This window comes from Cebus imitator, unplaced genomic scaffold (genome assembly GCF_001604975.1).
Source record: "Cebus imitator isolate Cc_AM_T3 unplaced genomic scaffold, Cebus_imitator-1.0 Scaffold75, whole genome shotgun sequence".
Taxonomy (NCBI): Eukaryota; Metazoa; Chordata; class Mammalia; order Primates; family Cebidae; genus Cebus; species Cebus imitator.
The window spans coordinates 5,278,568-5,298,158 of NW_016107390.1; the positions used below are offsets into that span (position 1 = coordinate 5,278,568).

Here is a 19,591-nt window from a genome sequence, read left to right on the forward strand (position 1 = left end):
AAAAGAAATATTAAGCCAGTTAAAAGTGTGCCCTCCTTTCACCATAGCTTTCCTGGTCAGTAAGATTGGCAGAGCAGCTTGTAGAATAAGGAGGGGAGCTCCTTACTAGAATAAGGTGAGACAGCTGCCACTTCTACCTTCTCCTGTTCCCACACAGGGTCAGGCTCTCAGTCCACGCTGATCTTCCCCTCTAAGACAGTAGCCTCTGCTTTCAAAATTGCTCTACTTAGCTCCTCTGTCAACCCAAAGTGTGCTTGTAGCAGGTCCTCTGAGATAACACAAGGGCTGAATCTAGTGTTGTCAAACACACGAGCTCAGACAAAAACCTGAGTTCAAATCCCGGCTTGGTGGCGTTCTCTCTAGCTAGATGACACCTGGGAGCCCTGCTCTCTTCGTCTCCCAGACTAAGATCATCCCTGTCTTGCAGGGTTATTGTTGACAATGATATGTAATAATATCTGCAGAAGTACTTTTAAACAGTAAGCAATGAATAATAGCTACAATTTTTCACTTAATACAATTATAGACCTGGAAATAATGAGGCTTTCATCTGCCTGAATCACCTACACTTAGAGAAACAGTGATCTCCTACCACCAACTCAAACTCACTATTATGTTCTCTGCAGTTATTGTCTTTGACAATCAATTAAAAAGTTAATAAAAAAGAAACATCTGGTGACAAAAAATAAGAGAGTATTAAAAATGGAAAGAAATATATCAAAACGACACAGAATGCAAATTATAAGAGTTCCCACTGGCAATATATGTAACAATTTGAATGATGAATGATGACAGTAGTAGGTTATAAAACTTTGAAATAAGAAACATGAATCCATACTAATTAAAAAATTTTTAATATAAAAACTGACGGTTAGCTGGGTGTGGTGATGCATGCCTGTACTCCCAGCTTCTCGGGGTACTAAGGCAGAAGGATCACTTGAACCCAGGAGTTCAAGGCTACAGTGAGCTGTGATCCTTCTGTACTGCAGCCTAGGTGACAGAGCAAGACCCTACCTCAAAAAAAAAGTCTTAAAATAAAGGGTGATAGGAAAAGGAGGGAAGCTTTTCTTTGTGGAAGAATGTCAATAGCACATAATGGAATAGTTGGAGCAGAGTAGTGTGTGCCTGTAGTCCCAGTACTTTGGGAGGATCACTTGAGGCCAGGTGTTCAAGACTAGCCTGGGCAACATAGTGAGACTCCATCTCTACAAAAAAAAAAAAAAAAAAAAAATTAGCTGGGCATGGTGGTATGCACCTGTAGCCCCAGCTACTCAGGAGGCTGTAAGGCAGGAGGATCACTTGAGCCCAGAAGTCTGAGCCTGCAGTGTGCTATGATCATGCCTGTGAATAGCCACTGTACTTCAGTCTGAGTAACATAGCAAGACCCCATCTCTAAAAAAAAATCAGGATACTGTTAGCCAGCCAGCCCTTGCTGGTGTTCTTTCTGCTATTGTTCACAAGTAAATTCACTCTGATCCAAAGTCTTAGGGAGTGAAATACACATCTCAGTTAAATAAACCAAGGTCTCTAGGTCTGGATCAACTATTTCCATGCCTAGAGGTGGTCAGTGACTCTGCCACATAGGTAGTCAGTCTCTAAGTCAGAAATTCCACTGTCTCTTTGGGAATGTGTTAACCATTGCCTTGTCAATCCTATGCTTTAACTGTAGTCGTATGATCTCAAAAGCAAATGCAACAAAATGAAAAGCAGACGAATGGCACTTAATTAAACTAAAGAGCTTTTGTCCAGTGAAAGAAACAATCAAAAAAGTAAACAGACAATCTACAGAATAGGAGAAAATATTTGCAAATTATGCCTTGACAAAGGACTAATACCCAGAATTTATAAGGAACTTAAACCAACAAGAAAAAAAAAGTGGGCAAAGTACATGAACAGACACTTTTCAAAAGAAGACATACTGGCGACCAACAAGCATGAAAAATGCCCAACATCACTAATTATGAGACTAACGGAAATTAAAACCAACAGTAAGATACCATTTCACACCAGTCAGAATGGCAATTATTAAAAAGTCAAAAAACAGCAGATGTTGGCAAGGATGCAGAGAAAAGGAAATACACATTGTTGGTGGGAATGTAGACTAGTTCAACCCCTATGGAAAACAGCAAGGGAATTTCTCAATGAACTAAAAATAGAGTTAGTATTTGATCCAGCAATTTTATTACTGGGTATCTACCCAAAGGGGAAAAAGATATTTTGTCAAAAAGAAACTTGCACTTTTATGTTTATGCAGCGCTGTTCGCAATAGCAAAGTCGTGGAATCAGACTAAGTGTCTATCAGTGGTGGATTGAATAAAGAAAATGTGGTATGTGCACACTGTGCACTACTACACAGCCATAAAAAATAATGAAACCGTGTTCTTTGCAGCAGTGTGGATGCATCTGGAGGCCATTATCCTAAATGAAATAACTCAGAAACAGAAAATCGAATACTGCATGTTCTCACTTACACAAGGACATAAAGATGGAAATAATAGACACTGGAGATCCCAAAAGGGAGGAGAGAAGAGGGGGAAGGGTTGATAAGCTACCTGTTGGGTAGGTAGTATGTTCACTCTTTGGGCGATGAGATCACTAGAAGCCCAAACCCCAGCATTATGAGGCATACCTATGCAACAAACCTGCCTGTGTACCCCTGAATCTATAATTTAAAAAAAATTATAGCCATATGACCACAATAAGGGTAAAAAAACCAATCATCACTTTACTTTGAGTGCAAACCTAATTGCATTGATGAGCCAAGATCTCCTGTTCAGCTTCATCAATGTGACCAGAGAATCCAAATCTAAAGAATGAATGCCAAGGCATTGACTGTCATGTACCTTTTAAGGTCAAGTCATGATAACTGATGCAGTGCATTAGGCAACAAAAGAAAGCTCACAGTCACTTTGAAAATGTCATGTAGGCACCAGTTTATAAGACTCCTTTTAGCCAGTATATGTAGAAGCATTTTAGTAACTGTGCTTTATCGGTCTGAAAACTTGGAGACATTTTTTTCAATTATAACTCTTCAGACTAAGTTACTTTTAAAAATGTCTTTCATTTAGCGTTTACTATGAAGCAGGCATTAAGCTCAGCATGTCGCTGAGATTCCCTCTTCTAATCTTTGCAATAACCTTTTTTTCTGCTCAGAAGTGGGAACAGATTTAAAGAGGTTAGTAATTTGTTGAAGGTCACACAGCTCATAACTGGCAGAGCTGTGTTTTGTCTATTTCAAACCCTTTCCTTTTCAACTGTTCTCTACAATCATGCCAAAATCAGGTATGAAAGCATCATATTTTATAAAGATTCTTCTGCTTACCAAAACGCAGACACACACAGCACTTTTTAAAGCTGTCAAATGCATGGACTTCATTTTTTAGTAGCTTATTAAAGGGAAACTACACATAGGTCTTTGAGAAGGTACAATATTGTTCCTGGATTGAAAGTGAAATTTGGATGACCACATTAAGTTTGGAGAATAAATACCTGCTATTAATAAGAATAGTTCCAATTCTATTTAAAATTCTGCTAACAACATAAAAAGCTTTTTGTTGTATTTATTCCACCTAAGCTCCCTGGACTCAGTTTACCTTACAGTATCAAGAAAAGAAGTATAAAAAGATCTTTGTTGTACTGTATCCTGTATATTCAGTTTTCCCCTAGTTATTAGGTGTCAGAATAGTGCTATACAGCCTCTGGGTTAGAGTTCTCTCACAGGTGGCAAATAGGTATTCCAGGGATTTGCCCAAAGGTGAATTTTAATGAGATCTGCCTACTTCTTTCTTAGCTTGAGAAGTATGAGTATTCTCAGGGCTGTGATGGCATGTAAATGAGTATTGCTGCTATGCTAATTAGATCAAGTCTCTGCAGAGTAGCCAGCTGTTGGTTGTTAAAGGAAATAAAAGTATAGGTCACAGAAATAAGTCATTTCAAAGCTGGTTTCTAGAGACCTTTTCTATCATAAGAAACAGCCATATATCCCAGAAGGAGCAATCAGCATGTCTGGGTAAAGAGAGAGGAGGAGAGTGAGCAGATAAATAGGGTCATTATTTTGAAGCTTTCCCCTGGAGTTCATTATTCACACAAAGTGTAGTCTCCAGACCTTGAGTGCTGTCTCTGTTTTTATTTTTACTATAAATTCATAGTTTATCTTGATATTTAATAAAAACCAAATAACAATAATACAGTAGTCCCCACTTTATCCTCAGAGGATATGATCCAAGACCCCCAGTGGATATGTGAATTCTTGGATACTGTGGAACTCTACGTGTACTCTACTTTTTTCCTATTCATATCTACCTGTGATAAAGTTTAATATCTAAAATAGGTACAGTAAGAAATTAATAATAAAAAAGAACACTTGTAACAGTATACTGTAATAGAAGTTATGTGAATATGGTCTCTCGCTCCAGAATAACTTATTGAATGTAATATTTTCAGAACTTGGTGGACTATAACTGAAAGAGTAGAAAGTGAAAGCAAGGATAAGGAAGAATACTGTAATAAACTCGGTCTTCCTTGGCTCCCAGGGGATTACACTCTTCTACAGTATCTCCAGTACCTTCGTCTCTGTCTTCTTCTCTTGCTTCGCTTTCTCTACCAACCAGAAGTGATTAGATGCTTTCCATATTTGGCTTTGACCCTATTCTCATTTTTAAGGAAAACTCTCTCGATCATCTTACCCACCTCTAAAGCTTCAATAACTAAGGAAAATAAAGTCTTATTAGAATATGTGTGTAATAGAAGAAAAGGAAATAGATGTTTCGTTATCCATCTGATGAGGGCATCTTACCCCTTCTTAGGCGTGGACCCCTTTGACAGTCTGATGAAACCTATGCATCATTCCCTGGATCATGCTTTTAAATGTATAAATTAAGATACTTAGGATTGCAAAGGAAACCAAAAATGTTAAAGTGACCAGAATATTTTTGCAAATACATTTATGATATGCTAATGTGTATCCTGCAGTACATATTCATGAAATAACAAGATCTGGTCACTACCGCACTTTCAAAGCAGTGAGAAAGACTTGGAAATGTTGTCTATAACTATATAACAGTATGAATTTTTTTTTTTTTTTTTGAAACGGAGTCTCACTCTGTTGCCCAGGCTGGAGTGCAGTGGCCAAAACTTGGCTCACTGCAACCAACCTCCACCTCCCGGGTTCCATTATCCTGCTTCAGCCTCCTGAGTAGCTAGGATTACAGGTGCACACCACCACACCCAGATAATTTTTGAATTTTTAGTAGAGACAGGGTTTCACTGTGTTGGCCAGGCTGGTATCAAACTTCTGACCTCATGATCTGCCTACCTCAGCCTCCCAAAATGCTGGGATTACAGACATGAGCCACCGTGCCTGGCCTGGAAAATATCTAATGGAGACAAAATTGCAAGTTTCATTAATATTCCTGTGGTTTGCTGCGTATGTTCATAACTGGAGGGAATTTTACATTTTAGGTAGAGACTAGGGAAAATAAAGATGTAAAATTCAAATTCGTAGATCCCCTGAATTCTACCCATAGATCTAAGTTTAAGAACACCTGGTCTAAAAATTTCCAAAAGAGATTGGGAAGAGAACCCACAGCGGACAATGTGAAGAAGGGGATGTTATGGAGTCGTCTGTAATTGTACAGTTATACTATATTCCTCCCTTCATATGTTGGTTTATCTGGGCTTCTTGTGTCTCCTCTAGTCTTTCTTCATATACCTCTTATATCAAAGTAGAATTAAAACTAGCCAGCTCTTCATTTGTTGGCAGCTGCTGTGTTTTGGCATTGTTTTCCTGGAGGGATGTTTTTGTTTTTTTGTTGGATTGTTTTTTAAGTATATCCAATGGTTGTAGCAGAAACTATGGATTATCTGGGATTGTTTATCCCTGCTATGTCTAGCTTCTATTAACATAGATAATTGGGCTTTAAATGTGAATAGAATGAAGGTATCCAGCTTCAACCTCTGTCTATTGCCTTCAAAGGCCTTGAGGTAGATAAAATAATCCCCTTTCCAACTTGGAACTCTGTCTCCCCTTGGCTTCCTGAATGCTGCTTTCTCTTAGACCTCTCTCAGCTTCTCTAATGGTCTCTTCGGAATCCTCTCATCTGTTGCACACTCAACTGCCAGAAAAATGTAGGCGTTTCCCCCACATTAGGCTTTAGACTGATTTTCTTGTAGTGTTTTCTTCTTTGATACTCTCTCCCAATCCCCAATTTGCGTTCTTTCCCATGCTCCTTGTCAGTTTTAATGGATCCCAGCTCCCCTCGCCCCAGTTGAGATTTTAACAACACACAACAGGTTATACTATAGTATGTACTTATGGTAGGCACTGGGCATACAATTCTGGACCAATTGTTGTATTTGACCGAGTGTAGAAAGTTATCACAAGACAAAAGTATGCCAGATTTCAGGGTCATTTATTATGCCGGCGACCACAGAGGACTCATGTCTCTCCAACCTGTGGTGGCAACAGGAGGGTGCCACGATTTTTTATACCCGAAAAACCACCTTGGGAGTGGGGGTGAGGGGCAGGGATGGGGATGAAAAGGCTTCAGACATTCCGAGGGCTAGTGGATTCTGTAAATTACCTCCTGGGCAGAGATGAGGGTGGGGGTCCCCGGACATTCCAAGGGATGGGGACTTTTGTCATTCCATTTGTTACTTAAGTGGTTTACAGAAGTCAAGATAAACATTTGTTTGCACATTATCTGGTTAAGGTGGAAATCACAGACCTTAGTTACTTATTACAAGTCGCAGAAGCCAAGATGGCATGGGTTAGGACTGCTTGCCTGTCACATTAGGGCCACAGAGAGCAGTTACTGATAAGAAAAGGTAAGCAGCTTTACGTAGTTTTGAAGAACAAACAGCAGTTCTATTTACAGAGGCCAAAGACAGTAGTTATTGTGAGGAGAATGGGGCAGCCATTTCAACTTATCTAAAAACAGTTTTGCATTTTATAAAATAGTTTTGCTCTGGTTCTGGCTCTAGGCCAGCACAATATCACACAATGAAACAGGTTCCTGCCCTCACACACCCTATCATCTATCAAGGAAGGCCTTGATCAAGTAATTTCAAGAGTGACATGTAGGATGAAAGGGAGGAGCAGGTCACTACAGAAGTTGGTAATAAGGAGAGCTAACCTAGTTTGGGGGGTATATGGAAGCCAATCAGAAGAAGTGAAGTTTCGACTGGAACATTAAAGGTTAACTGGGAGATGGCTCAATAACCAGTGTAGGAATTGGGATTAGGACGATGCACGTGGAATGCGAAAGTCTAAAAGCAATAGCAGGGAAGGAAGATGTCAAACATGGCTGTGGTATGAAATCCACAAAGGGTATTTGAATCCAGTGAAGCTGCAGAGAGGCAGGCCACGTTCGTAAATCCTTGTCAACAGGGGCGCCTCAAGGGCATCATCCTGAAGACAGTCGGGAAGTCATTAGGCAGCAGGCAGAGTGGCCGGATTCACATTTTTAAAAGATTAATCCAATTTCAGTAGCGAAAATGGTTTGGAGAAAGGCAGGAACCCATCTGAGGAGACCACTGGAGGTGGTTATAGAGCCCAGTTAAGAGACAATTTGTTGGCTTTGCAAGAAAATCTAAGTCCTCATTGTTTCTGCTTTGCCTGCCCCTCATACCTTTAAGATTTGGTCTCTAAAATAACTGGGCTTTAAATGTGATAGAATGAAGACATCCAGCTTCAACCTCTGTCTGTTGCCTTCAAAGGTCGTGAGGCAGATAAATGGAAAAGCTGCTTGCTGCTTTTCTTTCTCATTCAGCAAATTCAAGCTTCTTTTCCGCCCCCACCCCCCAACCCCGGGCTGTTGCAACAGCTTTACTCTCTACTGCCTTATCTTCCATTTCCCCTTCCTCCATGCACGGCGTGCTGTCAGAGTTAGCCCCCTAAAACACACGTGGTTGCTCCCACATGCATCAAAATTAAGTCCAAGCTCTTCTCCCTTGTTCACAGTCTCTGCGGTGTGGTCCCTACCCAGGCTGCTGGCTTTCTCCACCATCGGGAGCTCCCACCACAACTTTCCTGCTTCATGCTCCCCTTGCCTCACTAACTCACAAGTATTCAGACAGGCTATGTTTTACAGACTCCCCCCTCCCTCTTAGAATATCTTTCTCTTCCAACTCACTCATAAGAAATTTGCATCTTTGAAGACTAATTTCAAGCCCAGTTTCCTCCAGATTTCAAGCCCAGCTTCCTCCTGGATGTCCCCAATCGGAATTAATTTTTCCTTCCTGCCCTTGTTCCAATGGTTCTTTAAGTGATGTGTTTTTCCTTGGATTAAGTTTCTTACCCTTGTTTCACCATTTACTAGAGTTTACCTCCTATTTGAGTCAGTATGTATGAGATAGGCTTTTCAAATAAATTATAAGTTTTTGAGGGCTAGGGAGATTTGTGTTAGTTATTTCTATGTTGCACATAGTGATTTGCCTACCCTGTGCTTATAAAGGCTCAACAAATGTTAGATTGGTTTTTGGGTGGTGGTAGGCTGATTGAACCCCAAAATTGCAAATTTATCTGAGCTACATATCCAGAGCCCATTCTGGTTATAATATTCTAGGTATGCACAAGAACATTTTGCTAACAGTATTGTTTTTGTTTCAAAAGGTGGCTAATCACAAGTCTCAATAAGGGTAACAATATAAGTATTGAGAACTGCTGCATTCTATGTTGAAAGCAGAAATTTATTCTATAAGTATTTCATGAGCCTTAATTATGTCTCTGGCTCTTGTGCATATGACTATGAACAAAACAAATTTGTTTTCTGGATATTTTTATAAGGGCTTGAGGCTTTCTCCATCAAGATTACAGGCCAGGTACAGTGGCTAACACCTGTGATGTCAACACTTTGGGAGGCCAAAGAGGGCAAATCACGAGAGGTCAGAAGCTGTAGACCAGACTGTCCAACATGGTGAAATCCTGTCTCTTTGAAAAATTTAAAAAACAGTTAGCTAGGCCTGGTGGTGGGTGCCTGTAATCCTAGCTTCTTGGGAGGTTGAGTTAGGAGAACTGCTTGAACTCAGGAGGTGGAGTTTGCAGTGAGCCAAGATTGCACCATTGTACTCCAGCCTGGGTGACACAGCAAGACCTTATCTCAAAGAAAAAGAATTGTAGAAGAATATACATGAATAAATCAAGCTTAATAAAGCTGGAAAAAAATAGTTCATTCCTTTGGTCAGATGTTATCTGTCACCTAACGCAGAAGTGAAAAAAAAATGCAGCCAAGGAAAGGTATGACAACACAATGGATATATGGCCAATATAACAAAAAGAGAAAAACAAACAGAAGATTGCTGATTGCAGCTTACTTAGGGCTTGATTATACTGTAATTTTACCCTTTTCTTGTCTCTGATTTTAATAAAGCCCTGCAACAAACAGGTGCTATAATTTTCTTCTCAGTGTCACTTTACACTGTAGACTGGGAAGCATCAGTGGATACTCAGCAATAATAACTGCATTTATTGGGTTCTAATATATGCCCTGCATTGTATTAGAAACTGGAGATATATAAAACTCAATTTATAGTCTCAAATAGCTCGCAGAGTAGTATCTTATATAGGAACTGAATTGCTTCCAGGAAAAAAAATAAAGGAATATATTACTAGATGAGGATGCTTCTGTAGGAAGCTCACAATTTTTTTTCCAGGCAAGATTGAAACTGGACGTTAGAGGCATACTCCGTGATTTTCTGAAACATAAATGCAGTGCTCACTATGAAAAAATAGGCCATAAACTCTCCGAACACAATCGATTAGTGGAGGTTAAATGTAAGAGCACTTTTATGGGAAAAAATGCAAATTATGAGAAGAGAATACATTCAGAATGAGTAAAGAGTATTTTTTAGATGTCTACTGTATGCATGTATAAAGATCTGTGGCTTCAAATTTGACCAGATTTTGTTTGTTTGTTTTTCAAAATCTTTTCTAAGAATTGCCCTGGTGGAAAATATTCCTGAAGGCCTTAACTATTCAGAAAATGCACCATTTCACTTATCACTTTTCCAAGGCTGGATGAATTTACTCAACATGGCCAAAAAGTCTGTTGACATAGTGTCTTCCCATTGGGATCTCAACCACACTCATCCATCAGCATGTCAGGTAAGCTACATCTTCTGTGTGTGTGATAATTTTACTTATGTGCATTTTACACTCTTTGGCGTTCTGGTCCTCCACTCCTCAAACTCAAGCTCATTTCTTTCAGTCTACCCACACCCTGAGTACACGTACATCATTGCATTTATGTGGATGTGCTGTTGTTAATCATATGTCGTTCAGCGCCTACTCGAATGCCAGGTTTGCAGGGACAAAATCGTGTTTCATCTTTGCCTACAATCGCTCTTTATACAGAATGGCTGTGTTGTACAACTTCAGGGGGTGCTGTTTACATATAATCTCTGTCAACGGCATGGTCCAGAATTCTGCTTCACATAACCTGCGTGTTTACAGTTCTAATTCTGTAACTGCTTGCTGATGCATTATTTGGTTAGTTTGTATTATGATTTACCTTTCGAGTTATAATTGACCCACAGCCAAATGTTTTAATAATAGAGTGAAATTTCCCAGGATAGTTATTTTTTCTCAACTGTCATATCTGGGTGAATAGAAAAAAGAAATACGCTTATTTCTTTAAAAAAAAAAAATAAGGCTTAGGAGAACTACCTCTAGAAAATTGACTTAATGATCTAAATAATTTCTGAATAAAAGCTCTGGGTATAAGAAAATGGTGCTGATGTTTTTAGTACGTTTTTCTTTATATTGGTACAACAGTGGTAGTTTACATTAAGCTACCCTATCTAAATGTATAGCCATTGGCCTACACTTAACATGTCATATATAAGTCAAGGGTAAAATAAGTTTTGTCTCCTTTTATACAGAATGTACTGGCATTAAGCTTATAATCATGATCTCACTGGTACTTTGAAAGCTATTGAATTTATTCTGTTATACTATGTTAAAGTCAAAAGCTGCTGGAAAATAAAAGCAAACAAAAAACACAAAGGCCATAACTAGTGAAGAATGGAATCAATTTGTTAACTATATTCTACACTTTTCCATCTCTGCTGAAGTTTAAATATGTGTTTCAGGATTTATCACTACATAGTATCTCCTAAAATATAGTGGTTTAAAAAACAGTATTTATTTATTCATGATTCTGGGCAGGGCTTGGCAGAGAAGACTCATCTCTGATCCATATGGTGTTGGCTGGGTGGCTTAGCTGGGGCTGGAGAATCCTGGATGGCTTTCCTCACGTGTCTGGTATCTCAGCTGGAGTGACTGGAACATCTGGGATGGCTGCAGTCTGTCTGCAGGTTCTCTCATCATTCAGTAAACAATCCTGAATATGGAATCCTGAATATGGTGGCTGGGAACAATCCAACCACCTCTTTACATGGTGGTTGGGTCCTCAGAAGGCAGAGGGCTCTGGAATCCTAGAATTGAATAGATTTGGTTGCTCCCAATCTATTCCATTGGTACAAGCACATCTCAAGTCCAGGATGGGAGGAGCAACATCCAAGTGCAGGAATGAGGATGACTGTGACCATCTTTGAAAATAACATACCACAGCCCACTCTCTGGCTGTAGCAATTCCTATCTCTTCTACATGTAAAACACATTCACCTCATTCCTCAAAATGTGAATTCTACTACATCAGGGGCTCTGGAGGGAAGCCAGAGATCGCCTCTAATACCCCGTCCACTCTGGCTGGATCTACAAATCAAATTGATACCAGGCAGATTGACAGGAGTAAATTTTATTAGTTTTACTCATACATGTGGATCTTCATGAGAGTGAAGTCCAAAGATGTGGCCAAAGTAAGATGTTTTTGTACTTTTTAGACAAAGAACAATAAATTTGGGAAGAAGTGACACAACAAAGGGGATCTGTGTGGGGGCAGCAAATTTCTAGGGGAGCCACTAGGAGATACAGAGGAGGAATAAAACTAGTGGGGGATAGGGTTACTTCATTAAGTATATCCATTTGGGTCCATGGCAGCCCCCAGTTTTCAGTCTCTGGTGATAGGGGCTATTTTCTCACCCTTGTACAGGGAGGATGTGCTTCTCAGAAGAATCTTTATGGTTTGCTGCATGCAGGAAGAGACAGGTCAGCTATCCTTTACTGAACTACCATTGTCCTAGTGTTTTCCACTTGAAATCATCATCAGTATACCAGTCTGACATATTGTGAGATGCCACATCCTTCAATCCTCACCTCAAAATCCAGAATCTCTTTATTTGTATCAGGTCTGGATCTGAGTGAGGCCCCTCACATGGACTTCTCTTGATTTAGAAACATGTGAACTAAAAAGAATAGTTATATGCCCCCAGACACAGACGCTGAATGTAAAATGCTAAGACAGGGGTAAGGTAACTAGAGATACTTTGGTTCAAAGGGGGCAATTGGAGAGTAGAAGATTGCCTCCTGGAGTGTGTGAGCCCGAGCAGGTATGGCTCTAGACTGGCTAGCTTGCATATGAACGCCTGGCTGAGGCATTCTTACCTCTAAGCATTGGCTAACCCTCAGAGGGGCAGTCTCTTCTCAGTCAGAAAGGTGTGTGTGTGTGTGTGCGCGCGCATGCGCACGCTAGCACATGTGTGTGTGCATGCACGTGTGTGCACGCGTGTGTGCATTTTTAATTGATGCATAATAGATATACATCATTTTGGGGTACCTGTAATAATTCATTATTATAGTTTGTAGAGATCCAGTCAGTGTACTTTGGGAATTGATCACCTTAAGCATTTGTCTTTTCTTTAGGCCAGAACCATTCAAATTCTTCCCTGAAGACAGAGTCTCGCTTTGTCACCCAGGTTGGAGCGTAGTGGTGCGATCTCAGCTCACTGCAACCTCTGCCTCCTGGGTTCAAGTGATTCTCCTGCCTCAGCCTCCCAAGTAGCTGGGATTATGGGTTCATGCCACCATGCTCAACTAAGTTTTCTTATTTTTAGTAGAGATGAGGTTTCACCTTGTTGGCCAGGCTGGTCTCGAATTCCTGACCTCAAGTGATCTACCCGCCTTGGCCTCCCAAAGTGCTGGGATTACAGGCGTGAGCCACTGTGCCCAGCCCCCTTCTACTTATTTTGAAATGGACAGTAAATTATTGTAAACTATATTCACCCTACTATCTATCTAGTGCTAGGTCTTATTTCTCCTACCAAACTGTATGTTTGTGTCTGTTAATCAAGTTCTCTTCATCGACCTCCCACACTTCCCAGCCCAGAAAGGTTTTTTAAAATGTCAGAATGTCATAATATACAGAAAATTATATGCAGTACAGAGCCCTTTTGTTTGGCTAAGAAGGCCCATAGACACCCGCCACCTGAAGTCATTTCTTACTTCAAGAATGTTGTGGTGAGTCGAGACACCAACCTTGATTCTCTACATTTTGTCTAAATTCTGCAGGAAAACTAAACAACTCCTTCTTTAGTTTATCTCGCTCTTTGTACCCCTTATTATATACTGCAAAAACTTATAATCTGCCTGAAGAATTTCAGCTGGCTTCACAAGTCCAGTAGTTGTATTTTCTATGTTCTACTTTATAGCAGGTGGACTATTGCCAGCACTGTGCCATCACATCATACAGACAGGCCTTTCTCAAGACTTCAAAAGCAACTTCCTTGCTGTTCTTCCAGCCTTGAATAATAGGAGCAGAGGCCAACCTCTACCATGACCCAATCCCACATGGCTTCATTTGTTTACTTATTTATTTTTTTGAGATGGAGTTTCACTCTGTCACCGAGGCTGGACTACAGTGGTGTGATCTTGGCTCACTGCAACCTCCATCTCCTGGGTTCACGTGATTCTCCTGCCTCAGCCTCCTGAGTAGCTGGGATTGCAGGAACTTCCCACCACACCTGGCTAATTTTTGTATTTTTAGTAGAGATGGGGTTTCACCGTGTTGACCAGACTGGTCTTGAACTCCTGACCTCAAGTGATTCACCTGCCGTGGTCTCCCATATGACTTTAGGTTTTTATATAGTAGTTTCTGTTTCGGTTACCTATGCCATGTAACAAACAACTACAAACCGTATTCTTCATTGTGTCCTACAATTCCGCAGGTTGGCTGCACTATCCTTTTGCACCAAGAGCGTTCGCTGGAATCGCTCACACAGCTGCACCTAGGGGCTGGACTGTCTGAAGGCTGGCCAGGTCTCATGCTCCCCAAGTGGACTCTCTTAATTCAGTAATTTAACCCAAGATATATATAGGGCAGCTGGGTTCCAACAGGATGAAAATATAAACTATAAGACCTCTTAATGCCTGGATTCCTGGAACATTTGCCACATTCTGTTAGTCAAAGCAAGGCACAAGGCCAGTCCTCAGGGGAGGGGCAGTAGACCCCGGGAATAGCATGCATGGGAGGAACTGTTGAAAGCTGACATTGGAAACAATCTACTGGAGGTGATTTGGTAGTGTGAGTAAGAGATAGTTCAAGTCGTCTTTCCTTAATCCTAGGAAGGCCGGTACATAGCCACTAAATGCAACAGGAACTGCAAGCTTAGTTTGATTTGGGGAACCATGCAGTGGGCCCTGACCAGCACAGGCAACCGTGCTGTGTGAGCATGGGCTGTTAACAGCTCCTTTCCACCTCATGTGCTCCACAGAAGAGCCAGGTGTGTTAAAACACAGTAGGAAGATTTGCATTTACGCTTGGACTTGACGTCCTGATTATCTCTTTTCTGCTATGCTGTGCCTTGGGAATGCTGACTTTTTCTCTTCAACTACAACGTTGTCTTTCCTGATTGGCTTTCTTTATCCCCTGTGCTTTACCATTTCTCTCTGACCCTACCCTAAATCCTGGTTGGCTTTCAGTATCTATAATCAATCTAGATTGGAGCTGATTGGGCTGGGACATCCTAGGTAATGTGCAGCATTCCCCAGGGGTGCTCAATAAGTCTGTCTGCAGGACTCAGGGGATTTGGGGGGCTGAGGCAGTAATGTGGGGCACCCTGTGGTTTGGTCAGCACTGAGGATTGGTGTGAGGTGGTTCATACGACTGGAGCAGAGGCTATGCAGGCAAAATTCACATCCCTAGGAGGGTGACTTCGCCTCCCGTCTTTAAAAGGGGCATGATCTTCCAGTGCAGTCTGAGGGTTTCTGGGCCTTCCAGCTTTTAATCTGACCTTTCTTCCTAGTCCTTCAGCTGTGGGCTAAAGTCTTGCTCCTCAAAGTGTGGCCGTTGGATAAGCAGCAGCATCTTCATTACCTGGGAGGAAACAAGAAATGCAGGTTCCCAGAACTGACCGCAGCCCTCCTGACATCAGAATCTGCATTTCAACAAAATCCTCAACTGATTCATTTGCTCAAAAAGATCTGGAAAATGCTGAACTGAAACATTCTTCCCTCATGCTCTATGAGCCCAGCAAACTGCCCTAGTGTTCAGAGCCTCTGGTAGAAGGAAGGTCTGTATCACGGTTCCTAAGGCTACATACGGAGAGTAATCCCACCCTCCTGCGCCTTGCTCATGGCTGAGGATAGCTGAGGTTCCATGTCAGCTTTGCATGACACTGCAAGCATGGGTGCCTAGATACACAGTGAATAGTTGTTGAATGGATTTTGTCAAAGATAACCAAAAATGTATACTAAAGTGATGGGGACTGATTTTGGTCAGTAATAGGGAAGTGGATCCAGGATGGACTGAACTCAACCTTGATTTGTGAAGAAGTGACTGGGAGTTTAGAAGAGAATGAGGAAGTGGGAATGACACGGGCTTGGGCAGAGTCATGGAATTGGAAATTTATTAAAGGCCGGACGTGGTGGCTCATGCCTGTAATCCCAGCATTTTGGGAGGCTGAGGTGGGCAGATCACCTGAGATCAGGAGTTCAAAATCTGCCCGACTAACATAGTGAAACCCTGTTTCTACTAAAAGTACAAAAAAATTAGCCAGGTATGGCAGTGCATGCCTGTAATCCCAGCTACTCAGGAGACTGAGACAGGAGAATTGCTCGAACCCAGGAAGGGGAAGTTGTGGTGAGCTGAGATCACACCATTGCATTCCAGCTTGGGCAACAAGACCAAAACTCTGTCTCAAAAAAAAAAAGATAGAAAGAAAAAGAAATTTATTGAAAATCGGGAAGGAGAGCTTGGTCCACGTGAAAACCATCTGGCTTTGCTAACTGGCACTTGTATAAGTTAGACTCCTACCCTCCCGCAGAGGCTGTGAGACAGGGGCCCTATTGTTGTTGACTGGAAGAAACAGCAGGTAGTCAAATGTGGCAAATCATGTGTCAGCCTTGAGCTTTCTCAGGCAGGTCCCTTACGGGGGAATAATGGCCATCCTGGGGATGTGGCCTTGAGCAGGTAGACACTATGTTAGTGTTTGGTCAAGCCTTTTAAGTGGAGCTGTGAAAAAGATGGATAAAATCTTCTGTGCTGAGAATCAGCAGTCAGAGACCAGGGTTGAGGCTTAGTCAAGAAGGGGGCTCAGAGAAGTCTGCGTAGAGTTTGGCCAAAGTAGAGTTTGGCCAAAGAGAGAAGCTTCGTCAATTCTCCATGACATGAGAAGAAATTCAGGTAGATGCTATTGATGTGGAAAGATGATAACACTTGGAGGCCTAGTTCAAGTCGCTCTCTAACAACTGGCCTGCTGCCAACAAATGGAACTTTTCAACTTACTGCCGATGACATAACTACTGTTGAACTCACAGGCAAGCTCTTGGAAAGAGACCTAGTTCAGTCCAATGTCTTCTGGTAGAGTCAGACTGCTCCTGCCAAGGAGACATCTCTTAGTTCCCTCTTATCTCCCTGACGGCCCCAGACTTCTGTACTGTGTAAAACCAGTTGGTTTTCTGTAGTTTTGAGCCTAATTTTGCTTTCCCTCTTTACAAGGGGAAGATCTGTCTTTGCAGTCATGTAGGATAGAGGGGCTTTATCTGCTTTGGGAAATAAATGGATTCAAGGTGCTGTGAGACTGATCTTGTAAACATTTGTCCCTACACCTGCCTGTCCTTGGCCATGCCCTGTGGGGAACCAGAAACAATAATTTTGGAGGGTTCTCACTTCAGCAAGGTAGTGGAATTTCTCCTCTTTCTCTAGTTTGTTGGTAGCCAAGTGACTGCTTCTGCAGAATGCCATGCCTTTGGTCTCCACTGGCCAAGAGCCAGGCGTGGACCTGCTCTTTAAAGAAAGAGCGAGCATGCAGAAGTTAGGGTGTTCTGTTGCCTGACTGGCTCTCTTTCACCTTGCCCCATTCACCTCTCTCAACCCCTACAGCAGCATACACAACAGGCTAGCATTAAAAGGTCCAGGGGAACTTATCTAACGACCACATTTCTTGGGCATTTAAAGACTAATTTTAGAGGGCCAGGCATGGTGGCTCATGCCTGTAATCCCAGCACTTTGGGAGGCTGATGTGGGCAGATCACCTGAGCAGGAGTTTGAGACCAGACTGACCAACATGGTAAAACCCCATCTGTCCCAAAAATACAGACATTAGCTGAGTGCATGGCACATGCCTGTCATCCCAGCTGCCCAGGAGGCTGAGGCAGGAGAATTGCTGGAACCTGGGAGGCAGAGGCTACAGTAAGCTGAGATGAAGCCACTGCACTCCAATCTGAGCGACAGAGCGAGACTCTGTGTCATGAAAAAAAAAAAAAATTAGAGTCTGTTCCACTCCTTTCCCCCTGACTGGGCAAGTAGGGGAATAATTGTGTAGTGATCAAGAATGGAGAAAGGAAACAGGTGCTCACTGCCAACTCCTCTTTGGGTACAGTTCAAGGACCCCTATATCCCTTTCTTTTCAGATAAAATCGCCAAGTTTTACCCTAAAACTGCAGTGCCTAAGAAAGGAGGCACTAACTTAAAGCTACTTTGGTTTAAATTTTTACCCGATTTTATCTTTCAAATTGAAAAGGAAATTCAGGACTACCCAACTTTTCAAACTTTGGGCAGCCAGTCTTTGGACTTGTGTGTACCCTTTTATTTTTACCAAGACCCTGTAAATATTGGGAGATAGTCACTCATTGGTTTATCGCGTGCAAAAAACAAAATGCTAGGAAAAATGGTTCACACCCTAATTATTCAAGTGAGCCAAATTTAAATTTTCTTTAAAATATTCGTGTGCCAAACACTGTCATTCACAAATATGTGTGATAAGAAAAATTGTGTCAGGTTCGCAGCTTATTTTTCATTAATTTTTTTTTAGAAATAATATTTTTTATTTGGGGGACAATAGTCAAATGTGACATTTAGTTCTAAACCAACAGAGCCAGAAAAGTCCTAAATAGAACCATAAATGGCACATATATAAACAGGAACTATAACTAAAAAGCAGCCCAGCTGTTTATTATAATGTAGCGGTAAGGAAATGCGCCAAGAAACCGTGTAGCCAGCAACAAGCAGAATAGCTGAGAAGCAAACGCGCACATTTTATTGGTCTGGTCTCAGGCTGAATAGCAATTTCATAAGAGTGAGTGATGGTTGTTACTAACAGGAATGATGAATATGTGCTTTTTTATTTTTCATTTGCATGGAAACAGACGGGTTGATTTAAAATGTGGTTTTTATCTGTACCTCCAAAAGGCTGCTGTTTGGGTTTCTACCCTGAAATACCCACTTTGTTTTTTTTTAATCTCCCACCTGCTGTTAAGCTCTTTGTGTTCCTTTCCTCCTGTGCTAAAGGAAACTGGAGGGTACCCTTACTCCATATTCATGCCTGCAAAGGGCTGCTGAGGTCTATAGTTTCATGATAAATTCTAAAATATAGAATTTTATATTTTAGAATTTTATGAAAATACATGGTCAGGCAAAAGGTTTTGTTTTTCTGTCTGTCTTGATGATGAGATGCCACCCTAAAATACTGAAGTTCCTAGGACATCTTGATTGCTAATTTATGGGACAAAATGATGGGAATTTATGAAATCAAGCTTGTTCGGAAACAGCCAGGAAATATAACTGAAAAAGGCCTCTTAGTAGAGCTATCTAATTCACTGGGCAAAAAAAAAAAAAACTAAAAACTCATACTTTGAATTCACTGTGAAGAATCAATAAAATAATGAGCTGCAGCAGTAGAATCTTAAAGAGATGTATTTATGTGAAATCAATTAGATACTAGTCTATCAGTGAGCTGTGATTGCCAACTGATGATACATCACAATTGTTTGATTTTGAGAAATTATGATTTTTTAAAATTGAACAGTATTTAATAAATCACAAGCAGCAAACATAAAAGCTCAGTGATCCAGGAGGCTGTTTTTGGAAAGTACAAGCCTGGATCCTACCTCTACACTGTGGCTAGCAGATCTTAGAGAGACTGCAGAAATGAGCCAGGAGTGGAGCTAAGGGTTTTTGTTTTGTTTCTTGACCTACCTATTAGCTGTGCAACCTTGGGCAAGAGGATGAACTCTCTATGCCTCAGTTTCCTCGACAGCAAAATCAGGGTGATAACAGAACCTGTCTCATGGGTTGTTGTGAAGATTAGATTAGTTAATACATGTGAAGAGTGTAGAATAGTGTTTGACCATTTTGGTGCCTATAAAAGGTTTATTATGATCGTGAATATTGTAATTCACATTCACTTATTTGTGTACACTCTGAAACTCTAGTTCAAGTTTATTCTATTAGCAGCAAGCTCTTTTTTTTTTTTTTTT

At 41.1% G+C, this 19,591-nt stretch overlaps 1 protein-coding gene across 3 annotated transcripts in view; it reads left to right on the forward strand.

Annotated features, from left to right (window-relative positions):
• PLD5 (phospholipase D family member 5) overlaps nucleotides 1-19,591 on the forward strand; it is a 383,066-nt gene that overhangs the window by 201,951 nt on the left and 161,524 nt on the right. For all 3 annotated transcript variants that reach the window (XM_017532108.2, XM_017532109.2, XM_017532110.2), the window contains one exon: nucleotides 9,934-10,102. In XM_017532108.2, the coding sequence (XP_017387597.1) occupies nucleotides 9,934-10,102 (169 nt within the window). The remainder of the gene's footprint in view (nucleotides 1-9,933; nucleotides 10,103-19,591) is intronic.